General features: G+C 40.6%; 1 protein-coding gene across 1 annotated transcript in view; it reads right to left on the bottom strand.

The window, feature by feature from the left end:
* Positions 1 to 10824: 10824 nt before the first annotated feature.
* Positions 10825 to 25569, bottom strand: part of LOC117469967 (WD repeat-containing protein 49-like) — a 28793-nt gene continuing 14048 nt past the window's right edge. The window contains exons 12-18 of the mRNA XM_034114466.1: positions 23977 to 24107; positions 16649 to 16735; positions 16423 to 16512; positions 15362 to 15552; positions 13629 to 13736; positions 12564 to 12761; positions 10825 to 11139 (exon numbers count right to left, since the gene is read on the bottom strand). Of these exons, the coding sequence (XP_033970357.1) occupies positions 10927 to 11139; positions 12564 to 12761; positions 13629 to 13736; positions 15362 to 15552; positions 16423 to 16512; positions 16649 to 16735; positions 23977 to 24107 (1018 nt within the window). The 3' untranslated portion in view covers positions 10825 to 10926. The remainder of the gene's footprint in view (positions 11140 to 12563; positions 12762 to 13628; positions 13737 to 15361; positions 15553 to 16422; positions 16513 to 16648; positions 16736 to 23976; positions 24108 to 25569) is intronic.

Genomic DNA, 25569 nt, shown 5'->3' on the forward strand with positions numbered 1-25569 from the left:
AGGGCATCGGTATTTACAACCCAAGTGTGTGCTCCCGCTGATCAGCAGCAGCCTTACCCAGAGGGAAGCAGCACACAGTGTCAAAGGGAATTTATTGCCCTGCACCCTTCTCAATATTAAGACTGTTTAAATCTGCTGCTTAGCATTCTCATAGCATGCATCTTAAGTCAAACGCCCCTCCTGCACAGATGCAAAACAGATACACACACAGAAAGTGGATGTATAAACTAGTCATGCTCTTAGGTACAGTTTAATAGCACACTGATGGATTGCTTTCATCAAATCTCCTGTTTTGGGTTTCTTTTCCAGCTTAATTGAATGTCCTAACAAGGTGCATGAACGGACACACACACACACACACACACACACACACACACACACACACACACACACACACACACACACACACACACACACACACACACACACACACACACACACACACACACACACTCCTGCCTCTCAGGGGGACAATAACACAGCACATAAGCCTGATTTCAGTTATCAACATTCATCGCTGTAGTTCCTCTACATAACACGCCAGAATGGGTTGAACAGCCTCGCTCGCCATTCCCTACGCTCCCCTCTCATAAAAAATATAATATCCGGTCATTTACATATTTTACAAGTTGGGCCGTAATCATAATGCAATTAAAAACTCATTCTGGCAATATCCGTGTTGAATCCCCTGCTTAGAGAGAATAGGGAGGAAAGAGACTCAGGTAGAGAAGGGAGGCAGCATTACTGATGGATGTACAGGCAAAGAAAATAAGCTTAAACAAATTCAGAAATGAGGAAAACAATACAGTTGTTTTCAATCAATTACAGACAATGCTCACAAGGTTATTACTAAGTTCTCATGGTGTAATCTACGGGTGCCCTGAAGTGCAAAGCATTTTACGAAATGTTTTGCAAAAATAATGTAATTCAATGTTGTGTTTTTTGTACTTCAGGGCCAACCCAGTCTGCATAAACAACAAAGCAAATGGGAAATTAAATAAATAAATCAGAATAATTATTTGATTAAATGCTGGGGAGAAATAGGATTTAATAAAAGATACAAGAAAATGCTGCTAGATTTGTGCTGCACATGATATTCGAGCCCAGTCGCACACAAAAACGTGAAATAGCGACGTTGGTCGACAGGGCAAAACGTAGTATTTTCACAAATAACCCTCTCAAGACGTGACATGGATACAATATGTTTGTCCTATTCATTTCTAATGACCAGTGCCCATGTCACGTGATCGCAAACTTTCCCAGTGAGAAAAAAAACATGGCGGACACCCGATTTATTTTTACTGGAAAATCCTAAATTGTAGGATAGTTTGGCCGTTAAAATGCTTTTTGATTACATTTCTAGCGAGAAGTTTACATTGTACTTTTATAATCTACATCCAGTGGGGAGGCGTGTGGTGCAGTGGGTTGGGCGTTGGTGTTCAGATCAGGGGGAGCACAGGTTCAAACCCCACTGCAGTCAGCATGTCGTTGTGTCCCTGGGCAAGACACTTCACCCCAAATTGCTCCTGTGGGGATTGCCCACAGTATTGAGTATGTAAGTCGTTTTGGATAAAAGCATCTAAAAAGTGACTTGTAATGTATTGTGTAGGATCTATAGTTTGATAGATATTACGAAGGTTATTTGAGCTCCATGTTTTTTTTTACAAAATATTGTATCCATGTCACGTCTTGAGAGGGTTATTGGTGAATATACTACGTTTTGCCCTGTCGACCAACGTAACTATTACACGTTTTCTGTGAGACTGTGAGATTCTGTGTTGCTAGTTTATCTTCTCCATATGAAGATATATGTTTTATATTTCGGGTTTGAAGAGGCCCTATGGTGCTTTTGCGGGTTTTCCCTTTCATTTAATGTGTTATATAGGATTGTGTGGATGTACTCTTTAAAAGGTGATCACAGCATGTCATGGTCACCTGCCTCTACTTCTTCACTAGAATCACCATTTGTGCACTTTTGGATAATTATGAAATGGAAAATATCGAGAAAAGTTGCGATTTTAGAAGAAAATCAGGCTCCTCATGCACACTTTATTCAGTACTAGTTGTGAATGTTAAATAAAGCAGTAAATGTCAGGTACATGCACGTAAGAGTTTGGCTTGTTTGCTCACTAGACCCAAGTAATAAGTGACTTTTTAAATGCCAAAGTGTCTGAAACATTTTTGCTAAAGGCCTAATGTGTGTACACCATTGGATCATTATGTCTTCTTAACATTTAAAAACTAAATGATTAGTGTTTTCTTTATGTGTATACATGAGTAATTGTCATTAAATAACCAAAAATGCAGCTGATTCCAAGCAAATAGGGAACAAACGTACATTACAAGTGTTGCATCTGAATCTGTCTTGGTTTTGGTTCTCACAACTAGAATCTTCAAATAGTAATGGACAGCATCTAAGAGAGTTCATACAGGAGCTATAAAAACATAAAAGACTTGGTAAATAAAATGTTGGACGGGAGAAATTCCTAACTTTAGCTCGAACAGTTTGATCTATTCTAAGTGTTTGTTTTCTATCGCTGACAGGCTACAACACTGCAGTGCCCATTGTGCTTTTTTAGTTAGCCAACCAAAGCAAACAAATGGAAAATAAAATGATCACAGTTCGCAATGTCTTCCTTTTAAATTCTGTCATATTTATTTGACAGACTGCGGTTATTTTAAGATGTTTATTTATGGATTTGTCCTCCTGGCTCGCCCTTAGAGCGAAAATAGTATTTGGTTTTTATGAACAGTCCCTATGACAGCCACAGTAGTTAGGAACAGTGTGATATAAGGTACTGAATAAGATGGATTCACTGTTTTTTCAGACCACAAAATGAGACAAGAATAAGCGTATCGGCCTCCTTAGCAGTGGTCGGCTAGTTCAAAATAGCAGACTGCGGAATGTGAAAAATCGACCAATCAGCATTGAGTTTTCAAATGCTGATTGTATGTATTTAAATACTGTAATACAATTCTATAGATTTTAATTGAAAAATTCAAACATTTCACAGCCAGAATGGGAGCATGTTCAGTTCGGTGTTGTTGTGACATCTCTCCTGTGAGGATGATTTCTTGCAGTTCATCCAAACCATAAATTCAATCTGAGTCGTATCGCCCGCTCTCAGCATGGCTGGTAATCACATAAGAGACAACCAGTAAAGCAGTGCTGTGTTGCCAGCGTGAACGCTGAGCGGTGAAATACTGTATCTGAGGTGTCAAATGTTCACACACATTCGGGGTATTATTATAGCTCCCTTGAGACATGTGTGGGAGGTTTTTGTGTGCATGTGGTTCCCGTCATTAATCCGTATGACAATAAATCTTATCTGTGCTGGACGCTTAAATTAACCAGCCTATATCAAGATGAGTTCTAAATTACATGACGAATGTACATTTGATTTATGGTAATTGTGCTGCAATGAGATGCAATGTGCATGCAGACTAATTCACCGCCACCAACTCATACATACAAATGAAGCTATCTTTAAAATAGTGTATGCACAGAGATTTATGCACCATTCAAACAGATAAGGCAATGTTACAAGCTTGGGAGCTTAAGGCCAATTAATGTGTGGAGCATGCATACTCTGTGTGCATATTATATACTGTTTATTCGCAATAACCATAACCTCAATTATGAGTTAAAATCACCATTAAGTGAACCGATTCTCTGGAGGCAATCTGCTCAGGAACTTTTACTGTGGAATTGCAATTTAATGGTTTCACAAACTTTATTCACGTTTTGATATATAGACACAATAATCATTAAGATGCATGCATTCACTACGGGAATATGAACAAAATGTGTGCGAGTTGATCCTCACAACATTTAAAGAGCACATATTATGCTCTTTCTCAGATTCATATTAGTATTTCATGTCTCTACTGTGACATGTTTACATGCTGCAGCACCTCTTTTCACCCTCTGTCTGAAACCAGAGCCCAGTCTGTAAAGAAATCTATACAACAAACTGAGCAGAATTACATTACATTAAAGGAAACCTATCATGCTATATTTAAATGATATATTGTAGGGCCATACCTATATAAGGTATATTTATACGTTTCTGTTTTCAAAATACCAAACAGATCATGCATTTTAGCCATGCCTCATTTCGCTCTATGTGCTGTTTGCTGTCTACGGGGCTGATTTTGTGAGCTGCAGCTGACCACGCCCCCCTGCAGGAGAGGGGAGACGTGCTCTGATCAGCTGCTGGGCGGAAAAAAGAGATCTCCGTCCTCCGTGTTATTATAGGCCTATAGAGTCGTTATTCATTTGTTTTAAAGCTCAATAAATAACAAAGAAGACCTTTGACCAGCACTTTTCTAATTTTGTCCGGAAGATTTAAACTTTAATGGACATCTTGACCGGCGAAACAAACTGAAACTGAAACTCTGCCGCACGGTCCCCTCGTTCCTTGGAAGAGGCGGAGAGGTGGGTGTTTGTCATCTGCTGGTGGACTAACCGGAGAGAATTACAGTGCTTGCCTCGACGGGGAGGGATTGCATTGCAGCGGGAGCAAACGCTTGCCTCGGGGAGGGAGAAAGAAAGCCACAGCGGAGAATAAACAGAAGGGTAACCATGGTAACCAAGTCTTCTTCGCTGCTTTTGTGGCAGACTACAGCGCCACTTACAGACCTGGCATATGTACTACAGCGTCTCCAGCGCTTTCGAACGGCAATGGCCGTGGCTGTCTCCTCCTGATTGGTGGAGTTGGCCCAATAGCCGTAGCGCCACCGTCCTGACGTCAGGACAGTGTTCAAATCTGGATCAGTTTTTATCAGATCCGTTGCAGCCCCTTTTTTAGAGATTTGGGTATGGAGGAAAATAGAGAGGGTTGTGTTTTCTGACACTTGGTGAGTTCCCTGGAACACCGGGGACACATATTCATGTATAAAGGACGTACGAAATTGCATTTTGCATGATAGGTCCCCTTTAAAATAAACTTCAGCTGAAAGGCATGCAAATACAAAATGCGAAAACAAATACACACAAACACAAAATAACTTCCTCAAATGTCCCCGTACAGCAGTGCACTTAAATCCCAGAGTTCATCTAATTTCCTCTTCTCTCCTTTACTCCTGGTCTGGTTCTTATTTATCTTCATAAGAAAAGCAGAGGAAGGGGAGCCAGCTCCTAATAGCTCACTGATGTGCATGATGAGTGTGTAGCCCCACACAAACTCCTGGGAAAGGAGTAGGGAGAAAATAAAAGTACACACAAACACCTTCACACAAATTCACACAAACAGAGGAATGTAATTTGTTTTCTTACTGCTAAGACAAAGAATTAGAAGAAGATACACACACAAATCTATACCCAAACACGCACGTTAGGTGAACAAACAAGGTGGCGTCTGCAATAAACAGATGAGTTAGCTCTCGCACACTGCTTTGCTTGTTTAGCGCGTAACTCAATTTGAAATGCTAACACTGCCACAGGCTCAGGAGCACGCAGCAGAGGGCTAGTATCAGCAGCAGCCCACTTCCTAGCAAATGCACTGGCCAAGCAATTACATTATTTTGGAAGAAGGATAAGGGACTACCCAATTAGAAGAAGAAGAAAAAGAAGAAGAAGCAGAAGATGAAAACAAGAAGAAGAAAACGAGAAGAAAAAGAAAATGAGAAGGAGACGAACACAAGATGACAAATGTCAGTCAGTCTGTCAATGCCAGGAGACCTCCGCCCTCTATAGAGCAGCATAAAGCTCCTGCATCTGGAGAGGCCTATCCAGCTGTGAGTTTGTTTCTTCAGGGACTTGAGGCAGTTCAGGGAAGAAACCTTCGAACAGCTCCTCGTACACTTTATACTCACAGCAACGAGAGGAAATCAACAGCCCTCTTTCTGATCTGGCTTTCTAAAACTCTATTAAAATGCAAGTATCCACTTTAAGGTAAAACGTTTCTGATAAAAAAAAAATAAGTGGTCAGTATAGCCAGCTGTACAAAACTGGTGTTTAAAACAATAAAAGGATCTATCATCTGGTTAGACCATATACACCAGTGACCATCAACTGGCGGCCCGCGGGCCAAATCTGGCATGCCAGACATTCTCATCCGGCACGCGCTGTGGCGCTGGAGGAGTGGTTAGTGCGTTCGCCCTCCACTCGTTTTCTTTTTACAAGGTCTCGTGAGTAATGTGCAGTGCAGGAGTCCAACAGAGAGGCAGCAGCTGCGGGACAGTAGACTGCGTACTGCGTAGCCTTCCCTGCCCTGAAGAAGAAGTGATCCTTCGTTAGCGTGAAGAGTCTGCTTTATGCGCTCCGCAGTAGCCCCCGCTACGAGGCTCCGGCGACTTGACAGTACATGAGCGTGCTCCGCTAGCACCCCCCCGGTCAACAGCTTCAAAATTCAGGGCTATATATAAAAATCGCTGGCCCCCGAAAGTGTCTCTAGGAATAATTTTGGCCCTTGGACTAATGTAGTTGGTGATCCCTGATATACACTGTCTGGAGTCTGCATGCATCCTCTTCCGCACATCCACCAGGCCATGAGAGTAGAATAGTTTCCGTTTTTTTTGCTTCTTTGGCACCATTAACATTTAGGCTACCCACTTTTAAAATGTCCATACAGATTGAGATAAGACAAATGAAAGCAAACGTTTAGGTGAGTAACACATGTGTGCCTTTACCATCATTATTGATGAGTTGTTTTTTAACTTTCAGTACAAGTTTTTTTCAGTCTATAGACTTCTTGATCAGTCTATAGACTTCTTTGTCCCTCATGTGCAATTAGGAAATAAGTTGAGAAGAAGAAGGAGAAAAACGAGTGGTTGTAATATACCGCATCATACTTAAGTGTGTGGCCATATTTGTGCATGTGTGCGTGTGCGTGTGCGTGTGCGCGTGCGTGTGTCCTGCAGAGCTTACATTAATGGTGATGACCTCGAGCCCATTCATTAGAATCCATCATCTGTCTGAGACGTGTTGGCTTTGCAGGGAGGGGGGATAATGATAAGGATGAGGCAGAAGAAATGAATGACTAAATCGATCACGTATGCACATTTGCACAGTACACATCCAATTAAGCAGGCAGGCTCCACTGTAACACGTGTGGGAAAACGCACACTTACATACTAGGATTACCCGCAGGAAGGTATGTGTGAAGACCACTGAACGTTATCACACTGACACATTAGCCGCCTTTAGCTTAGCAGTGGTGATACGCAGCTATGCGAGGCCTAATTTGAGTGGAAATCTGATTCCATGCTAAGTTTCTTCAAAGATTCAGTAATAACTTCTGCAAAAAGAAATTTAATCATAATAAAACACATTTCACTAAATACTGCCAATCACTTGTTCGTAATAAACCAGCTTCACCAATTAATTGTCAGAGAACCTGGAGGAGGAACTGATGATTAGGCTGCAGGGAATTCAATAAAACTGAGCGAAATACTTTTTCAGAATCGAAAACTCCACATTTGTGATTGCTGGCTGCCAACGATAACAGGTGGAGCGCACAGCAAGAGCTCCAATTAAAATCAAAATCAACCTGCCTGCTTGTAATTGCTTCTTTGCCTCCACATTGTGTGTGTGTGTGTGTGTGTGTGTGTGTGTGTGTGTGTGTGTGTGTGTGTGTGTGTGTGTGTGTGTGTGTGTGTGTGTGTGTCAGAGGGCAGCTATTTCTCATGGTGATACCAGAGTATGTTGTGCTGCCGCAGAGATTAGCCTGAGTTCCAAGACCCCATCAATATCCATGACTCCCTATTGCTCACAAACACTCACACACTCGCACACACACACACACACACACACACACACATACACACACACACACACACACAAACAACCACACACAGTGATGGAGTGAGCGGAACAGACCTGACGCTCTCACTCACTGGTAAATGGGTGCTCTGATGGACTGAGGCGATTCAGACACACTCACCCCAAAACACTTGCACTTAAACGTACACACCCACACAAACACACACACACTCACACTCAGCCAGTGATGGAGTGAGGCCATTCCCTCTCCTCACCTCGTGCCCAGTAGCTGGCTGGAGGCCCAGTGTAGACTTGCCAATTGGAGCTTCCACCAATTCAAACACACAAACTTTTCTGATGACTTCAGTACAGTACACACACACACACACAGACACACTCACACTCACACACAGACACACAGACACACTCACACAGCCACACTTGCAGTCAGTATTGATTCTCCCTGGTGGGCACCTCCCATCCAGTTCACACTTTTCAGCCGTTTCTAAAGTTAGTTATTCCTTTACAATGTGGGGTCCTCTATCATTTGACCTGCCCTCCAGCTACCTTAAACACTTAAATTCTGTCTCCTCTCCATATCTACTGTTTTCATTATCCTGAAAAGGTATTACAATGTACATTCAAATTAAATGGTTCTCTTGATTGGTTTGGATTGTATCTTCCCTTGAGCTTGTTCCATGTCATATGATTACCTCTGATTATAGCTAAATATTACACCGGCATTTCATTTTGATGATAGTCTTGAATAGATTATTTTAATAGCTAAGTGGCTCTAAGCATGACAATGTCGGTCAGTCAATCAATCCACCACTTTGGTCCCGACAGAAATATCTCATAGTGGACTTTGGTGGAGTCCCAATTACCATTTACATGCAAAAAAAAACGATATAACACACAAGGGAAACCCCCTAAAAGCATACAGTAATAAGGCCTCTTTTAAAGACCCCTTCACATCACCTATGAACAATGGCAGTCCCTGAATCTTTGGTATGTATTCATTTTTCCCTTTTCCCAATTCATTTTAGCTGAAAATGTAAATTCCTCTGAGTTGATTGGAGGTTAATAAGCATTTGCTTCCTCCTACTCCCTTTCGGACACATATGATTTTTTTTAATTATTATTATTATTATTAATATGAAGACTTTTTTTGTTGAATATATAAATATTATCGTGAATGTGGATAAATACTGTATTTTAACAATACGGTATTCTGTTTTTCGCATTTGTTATTTTTTTTAATCTGTTCGAAATAAAGATTGAAATTAAATGAAATGAAATGAGGTTATTTAGATCACCTGTTGCACCAGGGTGAGTGGCGTTACTGCTAATTAATTATTGAGAGCAGCTTGGTGCATTTCCTCTCTCAGCCAATCAGTTGTTAAGCCACTCTTTTTTTAGGGCTTAAGAGAGGCAGAGATCTGCAGTCAGGTCATTTTGTTTCTTCTTCAGTTTAGTGCACAACTCATTTTAGCAGATATTGACAGAAACTCAGCTCTTTAAGCCTTTTCCACACTTATTTGCTGCCTTATCCTAATTCAGAAACCAGCTGGAGTGAATATGAAACATCTTTCGACTATGTTACTTCCATTAGGGCAGATTTCTGTCAGACTTTATGTTTGCCTAACGATAACGTAATGCCCGCAGGCTTCAGTTGGTTTATGGGACAATTTTACTTGAAACTTATTTGCTGGTCAAAAAGGCATTTATTCCTAATTTAAAAGGCATTTTGACTTTGCAGACAAACATGTGAGATTGGTTTCTCCAAGTCAATATGTTTAACTTTGTGGTTTGAAGTGGTTCTCGGGCTTCTTCCAGATCAGCTCAAACTGGTGGAAAATATTGCCACAAAACCATCAAATACCAGTCGCCAGTCTTTGTGAAAAAGGACAGTTTTTTTGTCAGAAATGAGTATACTGTGCATCAACTAAAGCTCAATGAAGCAAGGAACAGAATTGGCAAGACAGCATGAGGACCACCATGTCTCTCCATATACCTCCTGTCCAGTAAAAACACTAAATAAATACTCGACCCCTTTTTAAAGTTTAGTTTAATGATTACAGTGATGACATTAATGAGTTCGCATTCATACAAAAACAGCCTCATTAGTATTTGTGGCATACAAATTATTCCCACTAATGTAGAAAAACCAGAGAATAAGATTCATGGTGCCAAATGTAGCCTGGAGCTACTCCATTGGCAACGAATGGGAGTAGAGGACTGACTTTGAGAATTATTTTACAACAGCACAATGACTTTCCAACCATAATGCACATACATACTTCCCAGGGAAAATCTTGTGTTATGTAATCTCTTTCTGAGTAAGAATCATAGAATTGGCCGTGTCACAAAGCCATTTTTTTCTTGGTGGTTGTGAAAGGCAGCCATGGCTATTCACTGCTTCACTGTCCTGTATATAAGATAGACAATGGCTCATGTGTGTCAGTGTAACTAAATAAGAAGCAAGAGTTCATTATATCAAGAGTAAACACATATATCTCAGTCGTTTTTTCAGTCTGTATGAAGTAACCTTGTACTTTGGAACGATAGCTTACTTTCCAGGAAAGCTCAAGAAAATGGTTGAAACACAAAACAGCACAGTTATATAACCATTGTTTAAATTCTGAGAAAAATAGAAGACCTATCTCGTACATTTCCTGTTATTGACTCCTTCTGCGACAGTAAGTCATGTAACGTCTATTGTGAATGTGTGAAAGAAAGAAATAGTTCTTTCTGAGAGGTGAATGGATTGTGTAGGTGTGCGTGCGTGCGTGCGTGCGGTGGTATCGACACACTATTTAAGACTGTGCAAAACGTCTATATTATAGTTTTTTATGCAAGTAAAACACGTAAATCTCCTGTCTCCATTCTCTTAAGTTTTCCAGAATTGTATACAGTTATTCGGTTTTTGGGGAGACACTACTTTATAGTCCAATCTGTTTGCAACTCATATCATATCAATATTCCAATTACTGTATATAGACTATTCTGCACAGTTTCTATTATATTCTGTTTCAATTACATTATATTTTATTTTATTTATTTGTACTATTGTATCTGTTCTATTGTGTTGCGCTGTTGGAGGAGCCTGTGACCTAAGATGTTCATTGTCATAACTACACTGTAGCGATGCACACATGACAATAAAAGCCTTGAAACCTTGAAACAGCGCGGTGAAAATGGAACACTGAAGACTCAACTCTTCACCGGGATAAATGTTTCCTGCTGTGTCCTGCATTGCTGCCACAGTCCTCTCCTTCGTCTTTTACCCCCCCCTCTCCCCCCCCTGCAGAGGGTCCTGGGTCAGGGAGTGTCTCGTTGGGAGGTGACCTCTCACCTCCCTCCTCTCTCTGTTTCCGCTCTGCTTCCTGCTGAGGGTGCAAAGGTCCAGTTCTCTCCAAGCACCATTGCTCCTCCTACATAGAGCAGTGAAGACTTCATATCATTTATAAGAAAGCTGGTACTCTTGTATAAATACTTGGGTGTGTTGATAGACCATCTTCTATCCCAGAACAACCACATTGAATACAAATAATGTATTTTCTCTGCAGCATTAGGTCTTTGGGGCGAGTAGACAAAATCTTCTTCTTGTATTTTTCTGTGTTTTTGAGTGTATTGCAATACTGCATGTTACAAATGTCTGTCAACCGCTCTAACGTTAAAACTGCTCCACCAATCAAACATATACAAGATATATAAAGATTGTAGGTCAACCTTTAGCCCACCATAAAAAATGTTAACATTGTCTCTGACTCAAACCGTGTCCTGAACTCGGAATAAGACTTATTACCATTAAATTCAAGATACAGGGGCCCCCGACTTAATCATGTTAATAGACTGACGCACTCTTTTGTGCACCAATTAATCCTTAAAATAAATACAGGTTTAAATCATAAGTACGTTAAAGAGTCTTGAACATGTTTCTCTTCAGTGATTGTGATGTTATGTCAAATGTCTGTCTCCTTGTTTCCTGTCTTAACATGTGTCCTTGTTGATGTTGTCTATGGAGCTACTGTGATGCTAGAACAATTTCAGACTTGATCTGACAATTAAGTGTTATCGTATCAGCGCAAGATTACAACAATATTGCTCCTGTGAATCTGTGATTGAATTGCTGGGGTCATGTAGATTTAAGGACTAAAACATGCAGCCTCATCTCCCTGAGGAACTCTCATCAAACTGGAGTGGAAATCTCTTTAATGCGAGTCACTGTCTCTGTATCTTCTGAAACATATTCATAATTAATAGTGTATCCTTTGACAACCTGTTGTGCTGAATATGGATGTAGTCTTTTATTTTCATCATTAACCTCCGATAACGTATGAATCCAACAATAGCTAATGAAATGTGCCATGTTGTATGTATGTGGGTGTACATGCATGATTGCCTTCTATTAATGCATGTTTTTCTTTGAGTTGTGGTGATGTGTAGGTCTGCGTGTGGGCCTTGTGTGTATCTTTGTGAGCCTAAGACAATCTGAAATGAAGCAACACTGAGCCAACACTGCCCCGGGCTAACTTAATATGGGTGTCCTTTAACACAAACACACACACGCCTAACCAAAGCTTGATGCTGGGTTTCACATCCATTTCGTCAACTGGAAGCCACCCACCATCGTGCAGCAGAGTGGGAGGTAAAGTCTTTATTAGAGACTGCCTGCACCACTGTTTGTTTGAACCGAGGAGATCTGACACCATTACCTTGACAGTGTGAAACAATATCACTGCTTTAAAAATAGAAAATCTCACATGCAGGTAATGTTGTGTAACTGAAGCTGCTGCAGGGTATTTAAATGACCTGATGTAATTGTGTGTGTGTGTGTGTGTGTGTGTGTGTGTACCTGTCCGAACAGACCCACGTTATCTCCACGCAGGTAGCTAAGTGCAACACTGCAGTCTGATGACGCCGAGAGAACGAGGAGTCTGTTGCCATGGAGACACGTCTCCAAGTGCAACACGCGATCAAGGTGAGGACGGAAACTGCTCAGTAGTTTCGGAGGTTCGTCAGTTATTCCATCATGTAGCTCAAGATAATAATGCTGAGGGACAGAGAGACAAAGCAGCAAGTTACTTGTACTGTTCAGGCTGGATACATCAAAATGCATTTTACTTTTATAAATAAGAGTGAAATAAGCTATGCCCCCCTCAGTTAAGCTACCGTTCCTATGTATTCAAAGGTTTACAATACAAATGTCCAAAAACGGCAATGTTTTGCTAAGATAAAAAAACCAGCAGATTAGCTGTAGCAAGCTAGCTAGCTAATTGCACCTTGGCTAGCTAGCTACATCGTTTTAGAAACCGATGAGTCCTTAGATCCAGATAAAAGTAGCTAAAAGCAACACTGTTTTGCTGGCTGAAATGTTAACTATCCTTAGTGAAATGTAATAAATGTTTCTTGTCAATCGATACGTCTTTGATTCCAGATAGAAGTAACTAAAAGCAGCATTGTTTTGCCAGCTGAAATAAAAATCATTCTCTTTCTCAAATGTAATAGATGTATCTATCCAGCTAGCTTGTTGGACTCTTTGCTAAGGCCCACTCCGTGCTACTTCAAGTTGTAAAAGCTAGCATGAGCATTTGTTTTGTTGTTGTCACTAACTACACTACCTGGAGAAATATTATAAAAAGGAATTTCAGAGTCAAGCAGACAGATATACAAGAGGGGGTCGAAGAGGTACTACACCGGGGCCACCAAGTGATTGTTTGTTTGTTGTTTAAAATGTAATATGTGTCTGATACACACATTATAGTAAAATAAGTCCAACATTATATAAGCAAAGATTAATATCCCCATTCTGGGGAGAGGTGAAGTCAACAGTTAATAAATCTACATTAAAAAAAAAAGATACAACTGTAGTGCCGAGAGAAGGGAGACGGAGGCGGTGCATCGGAGGTGCAAATCTCACTTTATTGGGGAGCTGAAACTGACATGCTGTCAGGTCGCAGCCGCAGAAGAGAAGAGAAAGTGAAAGGGACACACACACTGTAGGTACCCCGGAGGTACCGTCAACATATATGTCCGGGCGGAAACAATACCCCCAACCTGTAGTTCCATGCGTGAATTATGTACCCTAGTTAAATAGTGGTCACTACACAACCTCGTTTGTTTTTCTGAAAGAGAAGTATGCAGTACAAATGCAACACAGTCTCACAGCATTTCGTGTTATAGTCACGAAATTAATCTATTGATTCGTTTTCACCAACACGATTTCACAATTTTTTTCGTGTCACACGATTTTAAAAGCAGAAGGAAAGCAGAAGGAAAAACAGATAAAAAAAAAATACAGATTTCAGTATTCTGACACAGAACGATTTTAGAAGCAATGTATTTCTATTGGTAGTATGTTTCGTGCCTGCACCAAATAATAACAAATTAGAAGGAAAAAAAGATGACAAAAAATACAGATCTCAGTATTCTGAGGCTCTGAGCCCCATTTATTTTCCTCGTGGACGGCAAAAAAACTCAGACATTATACAATTTAAAATAAAATGGATAGTGTTAGGCTTAGGGTAAGATATTGAGTAAGAAAATGTATTTATGAACCACACAGCTTCTGGTATTCCAAGACCCGACCGGACAAAAAGACGTGGTGCTACGAAACATACTACCAATAGAAATACATTGCTTTTAAAATCGTTCTGTGTGACACGAAAAAAATGCGAAAATTGTGTTGGTGAACACGAATTAATAGATTAAATTAATTTCGTGACTATTACACGAAATGCCGTGAGACTGGGTTGACATATGTTATCAACACTAATACTTTGGCATGTTATGTAAGATGTGAAGTTAACACAAACTACTGAGATATATCACGTTAGGGCGAGACCTGGTTCTGAACTGCAGAAATATCACGTCTGAGAGCACTGTATACTGCGCAATCATGTTAGTCATCCAGCTGATTACAAACTTGCCACAGGACAGGATCTCTACTCGAGCACTGAGCTTGTCTAACTTCTTCAACTATGCTACATATATACATAAATCTCCATAAATTAAACTGGGAGCCAAATGAGATGCACCCATCTGAATTCATCCCCTCTTATAAACTGTGACAGAGAGTTGAGCTCTGAATATTGTGGCAATAATACCCGTGAGGGTGTTCTTTTACTGCGATTATAAGCATGACAGTGATGAAGCTACGCCTTATAGCCTACAATGATACGATCCAACTCTCCATAATCAGAGTCAAAAAGTCAAAAGGCCTCTGAGGTATCAGAAACTCTTCAGCTATCAAACATGTGTTTAAAGAGTTCATGTGCTGAAGTGAATCTCCAAACAGCTAAATTATCATGCAATAACGATTTAATCCTCCAAAACGTGTCATTCTTTTACACATACACTTCAATATGTTAAAAGGGGAATGCTAATTTCAAACAATACTCCTCCCATTTATTTCAACAGCTTCTGCAACTCAAAATAAAATACCAAGGAAGATGATAATATACCAATAGAGGTTTTTTACATGATTGACTGGCCTGCTCAAGCGAGCTACAGACGTCAAAATACAAGCACTGTCTGTCATTTTGACGAGTAAACACAAAGAAAAATGGAGGTTCCCTCTCTTAATTCCCTTTTAATGTCATGGTGTCATGCAGCTTGGACACAATAACACAAGTGATTGTGACGGAGACCCACCTGTATGTCCCAGGTCTTGAGTGTCCCCTCTCTATCAGCTGTGACTAAATATTTCCCGCAGGGACTGACGGTCATAACAATAGACCCCAGGTCGCTGTTGTGAGCTGTGAACTGTCCCACCAGACGGCTGTGGGCGCTGTTCCAGAGTCTGACCACACCTGAACCTCCACAGGACACCAAGTCTGCACCGCCTGTTGGAAATGTGGGAATATACAATGAATGCTTTACAATACAAACACACATTGTAGACTCAATCAGTGTGAGGAACAGGGTCTAGATGCTGATTGTTTACCTAGCAGCTACAGAGAGAAATGCATCAATCGCACTCAAATACAAAACTCAAGCATCCACAGGATATTTAAAATAGAGCCAGAGAGAAAATAGAGTTTTGAGGATTGCATATGAACAGAAGTACAAAATAAATAATTGGAAAACTTGAAGCAATTTCAGCAAATCCAACAATCATTGATGTGAAGCTACGCGGTAACAAAGCTCAACATACCCCAAGCCTTACTGTCTTAGTAACGTGCAAACACAGAGTGCATCTGTGTATTGCAACAATAAAAACAAGGCAGTATATGAATTTTATTTTGCATTTTAAAAAGGCTTTTGATTACAGAACTCTTTGAAGTAACTACACTGTGTTTTCATCAACAATAACTCTTCGAATTGAAGGCTATAACAAAATATCTCTCTATTTTGTGGAAGAATATACGTTTAAATAGGCTTCTGCTTTAAAATATTAAGGCAGAATCAACACATTTTTTGGATTTGAATTGATTTTAGTAAAAGGAATTTGGTTTGTATTTACTGCCTTTATTTTGGAGGAGCTCCTGTGTGGTACTTAACCATATCCCACATATTACAGAACCTATTTGAACAAATAAGACACAGGTTAAGGTTAAGGTTAAGGTTGATATGTGAACATGATATGAAAAAAAAGACAGATTCCTGAGGAAAAAATGCAGAATGAATCTCAGAATTCGGAGATTGAAAATGTTTCCATGTGGCCCTGGCTTCGGTAGGATTATTCAGTTCATTTTTAGTTTTCAATATTTCACCTTTAGGTGTGCGTCCCGGTATAAAGAACAGTCTAGTGACGGCGATGGAGATATCAGCATCTTCTTTGCCATTCACACCAAGATGAGTATCTGGGAAATCAGTATAGCAAAGCATTGAGAAATACAGAAAATGTAAGGAAAGAGCAACTGATCACAGAAAAGCATTTACTTCAAAGTTTCAAAATAAAATAATGTTGCATTCGTGTGTGAAATTGAGCCTTCTTGCCTTCTCTGTGTTCAGTAAGTGGCCGCAGTTTTTTCAAAGCATTTTCTGTGCTGCTGTTCCACTCGATAATCTCTCCATCATAGCTTCCTGCACACGAAGCAAAACATTGTGCAAAAGCTTATGATACATATTTAAAGTATTTTTATTGCGGTAAAAACACAGCAAAAACAGCCAGGCCGGGATCATATTGTTAAACAACAGTTATTATTATTTTTATAGATAAAACATCCCTGTTTGTCATCGGTTCACCTTGGCAAACAATGACGTTCCATATCCATTATTTTTCGCATAAGTTTCCTTACATGTGTCCATGGTCACGTTTCTTTACATGTGTCCATGGTCACGTTTCTTTACAGGTGTCCATGGTCATGTTTCTTTACAGGTGTCCATAATCACATATCCAAGAGGTGTCCATGGTCATGTTTCTTTACAGGTGTCCATAATCACATATCCTAGAGGTGTCCATGGTCATGTTTCTTTACAGGTGTCCATGGTCATGTTTCTTTACAGGTGTCCATGGTCATGTTTCTTTACAGGTGTCCATGGTCACGTTTCCTTACATGTGTCCATGGTCATGTTTCTTTACAGGTGTCCATAATCACATTTCCTAGAGGAGTCCATGGTCACGTTTCTTTACAGGTGTCCATGGTCATGTTTCTTTACAGGTGTCCATAATCACATTTCCTACAGGTGTCCATGGTCATGTTTCTTTACAGGTGTCCATGGTCACGTTTCTTTACAGGTGTCCATGGTCATGTTTCTTTACAGGTGTCCATAATCACATATCCTAGAGGTGTCCATGGTCATGTTTCTTTACAGGTGTCCATAATCACATTTCCTAGAGGAGTCCATGGTCACGTTTCTTTACAGGTGTCCATAATCACATTTCCTAGAGGAGTCCATGGTCACGTTTCTTTACAGGTGTCCATGGTCATGTTTCTTTACAGGTGTCCATGGTCATGTTTCTTTACAGGTGTCCATAATCACATTTCCTAGAGGAGTCCATGGTCACGTTTCTTTACAGGTGTCCATGGTCATGTTTCTTTACAGGTGTCCATGGTCATGTTTCTTTACAGGTGTCCATGGTCATGTTTCCTACAGGTGTCCATGGTCATGTTTCTTTACAGGTGTCCATGGTCATGTTTCTTTACATGTGTCCATGGTCATGTTTCTTTACAGGTGTCCATGGTCATGTTTCTTTACAGGTGTCCATGGTCATGTTTCTTTACAGGTGTCCATGGTCATGTTTCTTTACAGGTGTCCATGGTCATGTTTCTTTACAGGTGTCCATGGTCATGTTTCTTTACAGGTGTCCATGGTCACGTTTCCTTACAGGTGTCCATGGTTATGTTTCTTTACAGGTGTCCATGGTCATGTTTCCTACAGGTGTCCATGGTCATGTTTCTTTACAGGTGTCCATGGTTATGTTTCCTAGAGGAGTCCATGGTCACGTTTCTTTACAGGTGTCCATAATCATATTTCCTAGAGGAGTCCATGGTCACGTTTCTTTACAGGTGTCCATGGTCACGTTTCTTTACAGGTGTCCATGGTCATGTTTCTTTACAGGTGTCCATAATCACATTTCCTACAGGTGTCCATGGTCATGTTTCTTTACAGGTGTCCATGGTCATGTTTCTTTACAGGTGTCCCATGGTCACATTTCCTAGAGGTGTCCATAGCCATGTTTTCACTACTTCAACTGAAACTTGACCTTGTTTTCTAGCATATTAGAAGGGAGTTTTACTGTTGTCTACTATCATAACTTCGTACTCCATTAACTTTCGAAAGGTGAAGGACAGTTTACCTGAATCCACTAAAAGTTGCCTTTCGTTCAACCATGACACTCTTGGTTCTATCTACTTTTAACATTAGATACCTTAATGATCACATTCTGATTACTTACTACTACATTGTGTAACATTATATTTCATGCAAAATGTCTTGGTACATCAACAACCATTCTCCTTTTTCTTTCCTCGTGCTGTTGAATCATGCAAAACACCACTTATAAACCACTTTAAAAGAAGCTGAACGCCCGTCCCCAGCCACCATCTGTACCACCACACTCACCTCGTGAGAAAGTGCTTTTCAAATAATCTACATTATATATAAGCCAGTGTGTGTTTATTATATGAGGCAGGAATCTCATCAGGTGGCTGCAGTTGAACAGCAGGAGTTAATGAGATATGTGAGGAGTGGGTTAGCGATTGAAGATGTGTATGTGTGTGTGAGCAATAGGAGGTATAAAGTTTATGAGTGTGTGGGTCTTCTGCATTATTCATGCAGCCCACGGCCAGCGTCTGTATTTCAAATTACTTTTATCATGCCATGTGTGTGTTTGTATGATAGAGATTGAGAGGGATAAAGGAGGTGAAGCTATCCACATAATTCACACAATGGTTAATTATAAAATGGAGCTGGAATAACATTAAATTCATGTATTTCTTTCCTTGTCAACAACATGGAGCCTAATTTACCCACAATGCAACTTAGCTGCCGTCATTTCAGTGGACAAGCAGAGTTAAGAAGCCGGATACAGAGGTCTGGTAAGCAAACAATTGCATTATAGTATAGGCTATAGTGTTTTGGTAATTGTGGGGTCTAGGCTTTCTGAATATCAAACTTTAATTTGCCATATTTAGACAATAAATACATTTTTGAAGCTTGTAAAGACTGAGTGACAACTTTAGCAATCACCGCCGCCTCTCACTCTGGTCAGACTATTTTGAGATAAAAACCGTGAAGGATATCATTGGAAAGCTTAGAATTTCCTCTTTCCAATGGTGTTTACAACTCATATGTATTTAGGGGTCAGAGTGACTAAAAGCAGGTCACACAGACATAACCAAGTCAAACCTCCGAAAGGTTTTATTTAACTTTCCCCTTTAGCACACTAACTTGAAAAGAATGAAATATATAAATCAGATTCTCTTCTGCTTGAACAAAGTTGTCATTCAATGTTTCCTATTGCTATGCTGGCATTTCCATTTCTTAAAACATATTTGGCACCCCATCAAAGTTCAGAGGAGTTGGTCTCTTGGAAGGTGTTCAGCCATAGAGGATTAACGGATCCAAGGAGAGTAGTGAAAAGAAGGGGGGGGGTAGTGACAGAGTGAGGTACACAGGACCCCTGTGTACAAGTACCCTGCTGAGTGTGTGTGTGTGTGTGTGTGTGTGTGTGTGTGTGTGTGTGTGTGTGTGTGTGTGTGTGTGTGTGTGTGTGTGTGTGTGTGTGTGTGTGTGTGTGTGTGTGTGTGTGTGTGTGTGTGTGTGTGTGTGAGAAGCCAAGCGGAACCTAGCTCAGACTCTGAATATGGATGAGGAGGCTTCAGTCCCACATCAGCCAAACGCTCCTGCTTCTGCAACTTCATTAAACTTGGGACACACACACACACACACACACACACACACACACACACACTTGGTCCTGAGCTTGTGTGTGTATGTCCAAAATAACTTTAAATTGAATTTTTTCCCTGGTGGTCTTGATAGCACCACCACTTTCGCTTGGCACACAGCTACACGTGCCTTTGGCAGCATGCACGCTTGGATGTGAAAACGACATTACTCACTGCAACCCTGAAGAGATGTGCTGGCAACTGTAACTGATGCGTCATCGCTTCAAGACGATGTCTTTGTGCTCAGATTTGGGGATGAAAGAATTAGTCAAAAAAAAGTATCAAAGTAGACAAAAGCACTGCAATAGTTCACATCCACCTTTTGCTTCAGTTTACGAGTAGTACAAAAGATAAATAGTTAGTAATTCCTCACATTTGCCAATAGGCCAGAAAAATATCCAATAGGATATTAAAGCATAGGAGGAAGTTATGGTTATTTTTTTAAAGGGACCCTATTGTGCTAATTTGTTGTATTAGAGCACTAGCCAATAGAAGTGCGAGTATTACATAGTGATGTCATTATGTTCTGGAAGTAAACAAAAGACGTTTCAGGGGGAGTGTGTGGGAGAGAAACTCAGGGGTTCTAGCCTTTGCAGACCATTTACATGCACGAAAAACCTATATAACACATTACAGGAAAGGGAAAACCCCAAAAAGCATAATAGGGCTCCTTTTAACAGACATTGACAATGGTGCCAAAAAAAGTAAGCTAGGATATGTGTAATAGAATAAAATGAAACAGAGCGTAAAATAAAATAATAATACTATCAAAAAAGACTGTTGATCTAAGGATTCCATTTCACCAACACACTTTGATAATACATTTGACTTATTGTGAAGTCTGCTTTCATTTAAAACAAAATGTGATGAGAGTTTCTGTGTATTCTCTATTCTACAATAATAACAGAAAAAGTCACTTTCATGACTTAAATTAAGAATGAGGGCTCACGCAGAGAAGAGATGGAAGAAGGGAAAAAATAACAAAGCCTTGGATATAAAAATGAAATAAATATAAAATCTTCAGTGAAATGAAATATAACTGGGAGCTGTTATCTGCTGATTAAAGTAAGTGGTGTTGTTATCAAAGGAATGAGCTTCACACGTTGCTCAAATGGCTTCATCTTTTATGTGTGACTGGGAACTTTGAAAATAACTTTTATTTTAATATTTCACAATCGACAGTAGTGCATTTCAGCGTCGATCCTTAAATGACAGGCCATTTTCATTAAATAGGCACAATACAATAAGATGATACAGGTATAATTGAATTGAAAATGATCCAATTAAAACCTGTCAGGTTTGCTTTTGTCCTTTGTCACGCTGCTGAAAGACAAATATGCTTTTTAAATTATATAAATCAGTATTTCATTCCTAAGAGCAACAATAGCTTCATTAATTTCTCTTTTTTCTGAGCTGACATTTTCCCTCACCACAGGCTGAATCCTTTACTTGTCAGAGCCCATTAATTGGCAAGCTTCATCCTAATTAAGTTCTTAATTAGGACGTATTAAGAGCAGGTGAAGTGGAAAGGTCACTATACTATATGATATATCTTTTTTTAAACGACATACAGTACTCTGCACGAGTCTAATGAGAAAGACAGATCAGGCAGTTTATTTCCAAAGAAAAGTTTCGATAGGAAAGATAGGATCATGAATTGATTTCATTTTCTCTGCTATCAATCACTCCCTTTCTTATTCCACTACTGAGTTTATACAAACTTTGGTATGCGTTTACAAAGTTTGTGAGCATGACTTTTTTACAGGTTTTTATGGTTTTGGTGCTTCATCCTGTTTGGCAAGCTATGTCACATCAAGAAACCGCATTAAACATCTTAACAAAAGATAAGCAGAACTATTACACAGCTTAGTTAAATACTTGCTTCTCATTGGTCAATTTGGACATTCCAGAGGTCTGTTATTTTTAGAAGACCGTTGCTAAGGATAGCAGACTGTTGATAAGAAGGCCCCTCTGATCAAGGGACTATGTGCAGTCATATCAATCCGCAGAAATAAGTCCGGTCAATTTAACGTCAGCTGTGAACAACAAACATTATTTTTCTCTGTCAGACAACACCATGGAGGACTTTCAAAATATATATGTTTATATTTGTGGAGAGCAGGAAACGTTGGATTCATGATCACTGAACTGTCCCCAGCTAAGAAAAGAAGTAGAGCGCAAGAGAAGGAAAGTGGATACAAGACAGAGGGTGTTTCTCAATGTCAAGGAAGGATGCAGAGCCACTATTTCAAGGATGCTACGTCATCGAGTCCCGCCGAAGGACTGTTCCAATGTCCAGGCTCCTTGGAATTCTACCGAGCCCGGCGTCCTTCGTAGAGAGACATTTCGAGGCTGCACATGTGTAGACTCCGCGGTCTTAAAATCCCCACAATGCTTTGCGCACGGACCAATTTCCAAAATCTTTGGCGGAAATCGTGCTCCATTTAAGGCGAGGCCTCGCATATGACGCACACCTGTTAGCCTGTTCCACATTTCTTCGTTTTCCGAGGCTAGGAAGGATTCTTGCCTCGCTTCTGAAGGACCTGACTCGGAAGACATGTCCTACCAATGAAGCATCCTCGACATTGAGGGGTGTGTGTGTGTCTACAGAAGGTCCAGTTGTGATAGACACGGTTCGCCACTGGTAAACACTAACAGGAACACAGTATTGGCTCTGGTGTGTTTAAAGATTGGTTAATGGAAAAGAAAATATGAACAGACTTGGACAGTTACAGAAAACCTCGATCACTGCTGCCGTCATTTTAACTTACTTTAGTACGCAAACATACTTTAAAATGCCAGGAAGGCGCCACAGCTTGTCACAAAGATCTTTCTGCCAGAGGGATTGAACTGACAGTCCTCCAGTAACTGTCCACTTCCATAACCATCAAACCACAAACACTCTGGACCGTATTTACTCTTTAGTTTAAAAAGTTGTATCACTTCACCTCACGCTCTGGAAGTTCAGTTTGAGTTTACCGGTGTGTGTGCGAGCGCAGATATAAACCGCAGACCTCCTCTGGCCTTCTGGGACGTGTCAACATTAGAGATAAGTATAGAGAGTGAAAAATGGAGGTGGGAAGGTAGATAAGAGTGGATGTTTTTCTAAGCTGGAGGGAGAAATGGTTCGGAAGGAAATGAATAGCATGGAGCTGGAGCTGGAGCTGGAGCTGGAACAAAAAGCCAGTTTCACGTGTGTGTGAACCTGGAAACTTCTTCAAAGTGAACTCCCCGATTTCTCTGTCAGTGTGTTCAGCTCCCCTCCGCCAGCTTCCTCCAACTGACACTCCCAGTTATTCTTCACCACTCCATAGTTAGACTGATGCATTTCTTCCTCCCACACACACACACACACACACACACACACACACACACACACACACACACACACACACACACACACACACACACACACACACACACACACACACACACACACACACACACACACACACACACACACACACACACACACACACACACACACACACATACACATACACATACACACACACACACATTGCCCCGCGCTGCAGCCTCCACTACCAATTTAATCCACAATTTAAATTATGTTTATTAGCGCTCTCTCAGTGGGAGTGAGGGGAAATGAGACTTATGTATTTCGTGTGTGCGTGTGTGTGTGCGTGTGTGTGTGTGTGTTTGTTTGTGTGTGTGTGTGCAGGCAGTATGAGAAAAATAAAGACCCTTTTGAAAGCATGTCACAGTAGAGACACAAAATACAAATATGAACCTGAAAATGATCAAAATATTTACTCTTTAAATATATTGTATGTTGTATTCTCATAGGAGGTCTGGGACTTCAGATGTTCATTGCCAACAACTACGCTAGCTTTTGGGTATATTTCAATAAAATGTTCTTCAAGTGCTAGTAATACACACACACACACACACACACACACACACACACACCTGTGACCAGCGTCTGTGGAGGCTGGAAGGCGGCACAGAGCACGTCGCTGCGATGCTGAACGCCTCCCTTCCACTCTGACGGCTCAACGTAAGACTGAGAGAAGGAATGCAGACGGAAAACTGTGAACATCCTGCAGAGAGAACGAAGGAGAAGGAGAAGGTAAGGTTCAGAGGTTTGTGTTTTCAATAGAAACCTCTTAAAGACTTTCTTTACTGTATATTTTTGGTGAACAACATGGACACACAAACACTGTACATCCTATTTCTACCACAGCATAAAGAGCAAGATGTACCAGAAAGGAGGACAAGGAGCATCACCTGTAGCCACACACACTTTAAAAAGCCTTATAACACGGCTTAGTTGAATACTGAATTGTAATTGATCAATTTGGACATTCAGAAGTCTGCTTTTTTTGTGCTAGAAGACCGTTGCTAAGGAAGTGCAGGTACATCAAATGAAAAAACATGTATCATTCTGAAGAATATGTGAAACAGTAGGATGCTGTGTTTTCAGCCTGTGTGAAATGGTGTGAGCAGCAGAGGGTCAGCAGCAGTCTTTGATACGACGCCACGAGACACACAGCGCAACATGGATTAAAGTGAGCTCGAGGTGTGTGAAGGAAACAGGAAATAATACGATTGATGAAAGTCATAACGGCTGTATTTTCTTTCACTGCTGATGATCTGTCTCCCATGTTCTCTTTACCGTGACACCCCCCTGTGTGTGTGTGTGTGTGTGTGTGTGTGTGTGTGTGTGTGTGTGTGTGTGTGTGTGTGTGTGTGTGTGTGTGTGTGTGTGTGTGTGTGTGTGTGTGTGTGTGTGTGTGTGTGTGTGTGTGTGTGTGTGGGGGTATTAGTGTGTGGGGAGGACACAGAAAGAAGAGTCGTATAACTTGATGATGGCACACTGCTGAGATCAGCTCACTGGGTCCAGATGTCTTATGGCTTTGAGTCGTAGGCAGGCAGACGGAGCAGGAGAGGGCAAACATACACACACACACACACACACACACACACACAGCCGACCCGGCGACTGACAAACAAGTAACTTTGCCAATAGTGTTTGCTCGTCTTTGCCCTCTCTTGACTTCAAAGGAATTTGTTGACTTTATTTTTTTCAGAAGTTTGGTGTGTTGTAAATCGGGGCGGTCTACGTTAATGCGTTAATGCTTGCAATTCATTATGTAAAACTTAACATGTGATTAAAAAAAATAACGCAGATTAATTACATGACCAAGTTTGAACCAAATTTCCAGCATGGATGTTTACCATGGATCAAATGACAGTGACAAGGCAAAGAAAGCAGAGGAATCAGCACAAGAGACATGTGTTACACTGACTGGAGACCACTGGACATCAGTAAGAACCACCTTTGGTATCTACTGGTTCTTTAGGTGAAAAGGAAGTGTCACAGGAGTGTGAGATAGTGGACAGAGTCACCACTGTAGGAGCAGATAGTGCTGCAGTAGAGATAATATGCTCTGTCTAGCACACATTATACAGAGGGGAATAACAGTGTTTTTTCCGGAAAACTGTCAGACTTCATTCCAATATTTCAGAAATCATGTTATAATTAAAGTAACAAACCCTCTG

This window comes from Trematomus bernacchii, unplaced genomic scaffold, assembly GCF_902827165.1.
Source record: "Trematomus bernacchii unplaced genomic scaffold, fTreBer1.1, whole genome shotgun sequence".
Taxonomy (NCBI): Eukaryota; Metazoa; Chordata; class Actinopteri; order Perciformes; family Nototheniidae; genus Trematomus; species Trematomus bernacchii.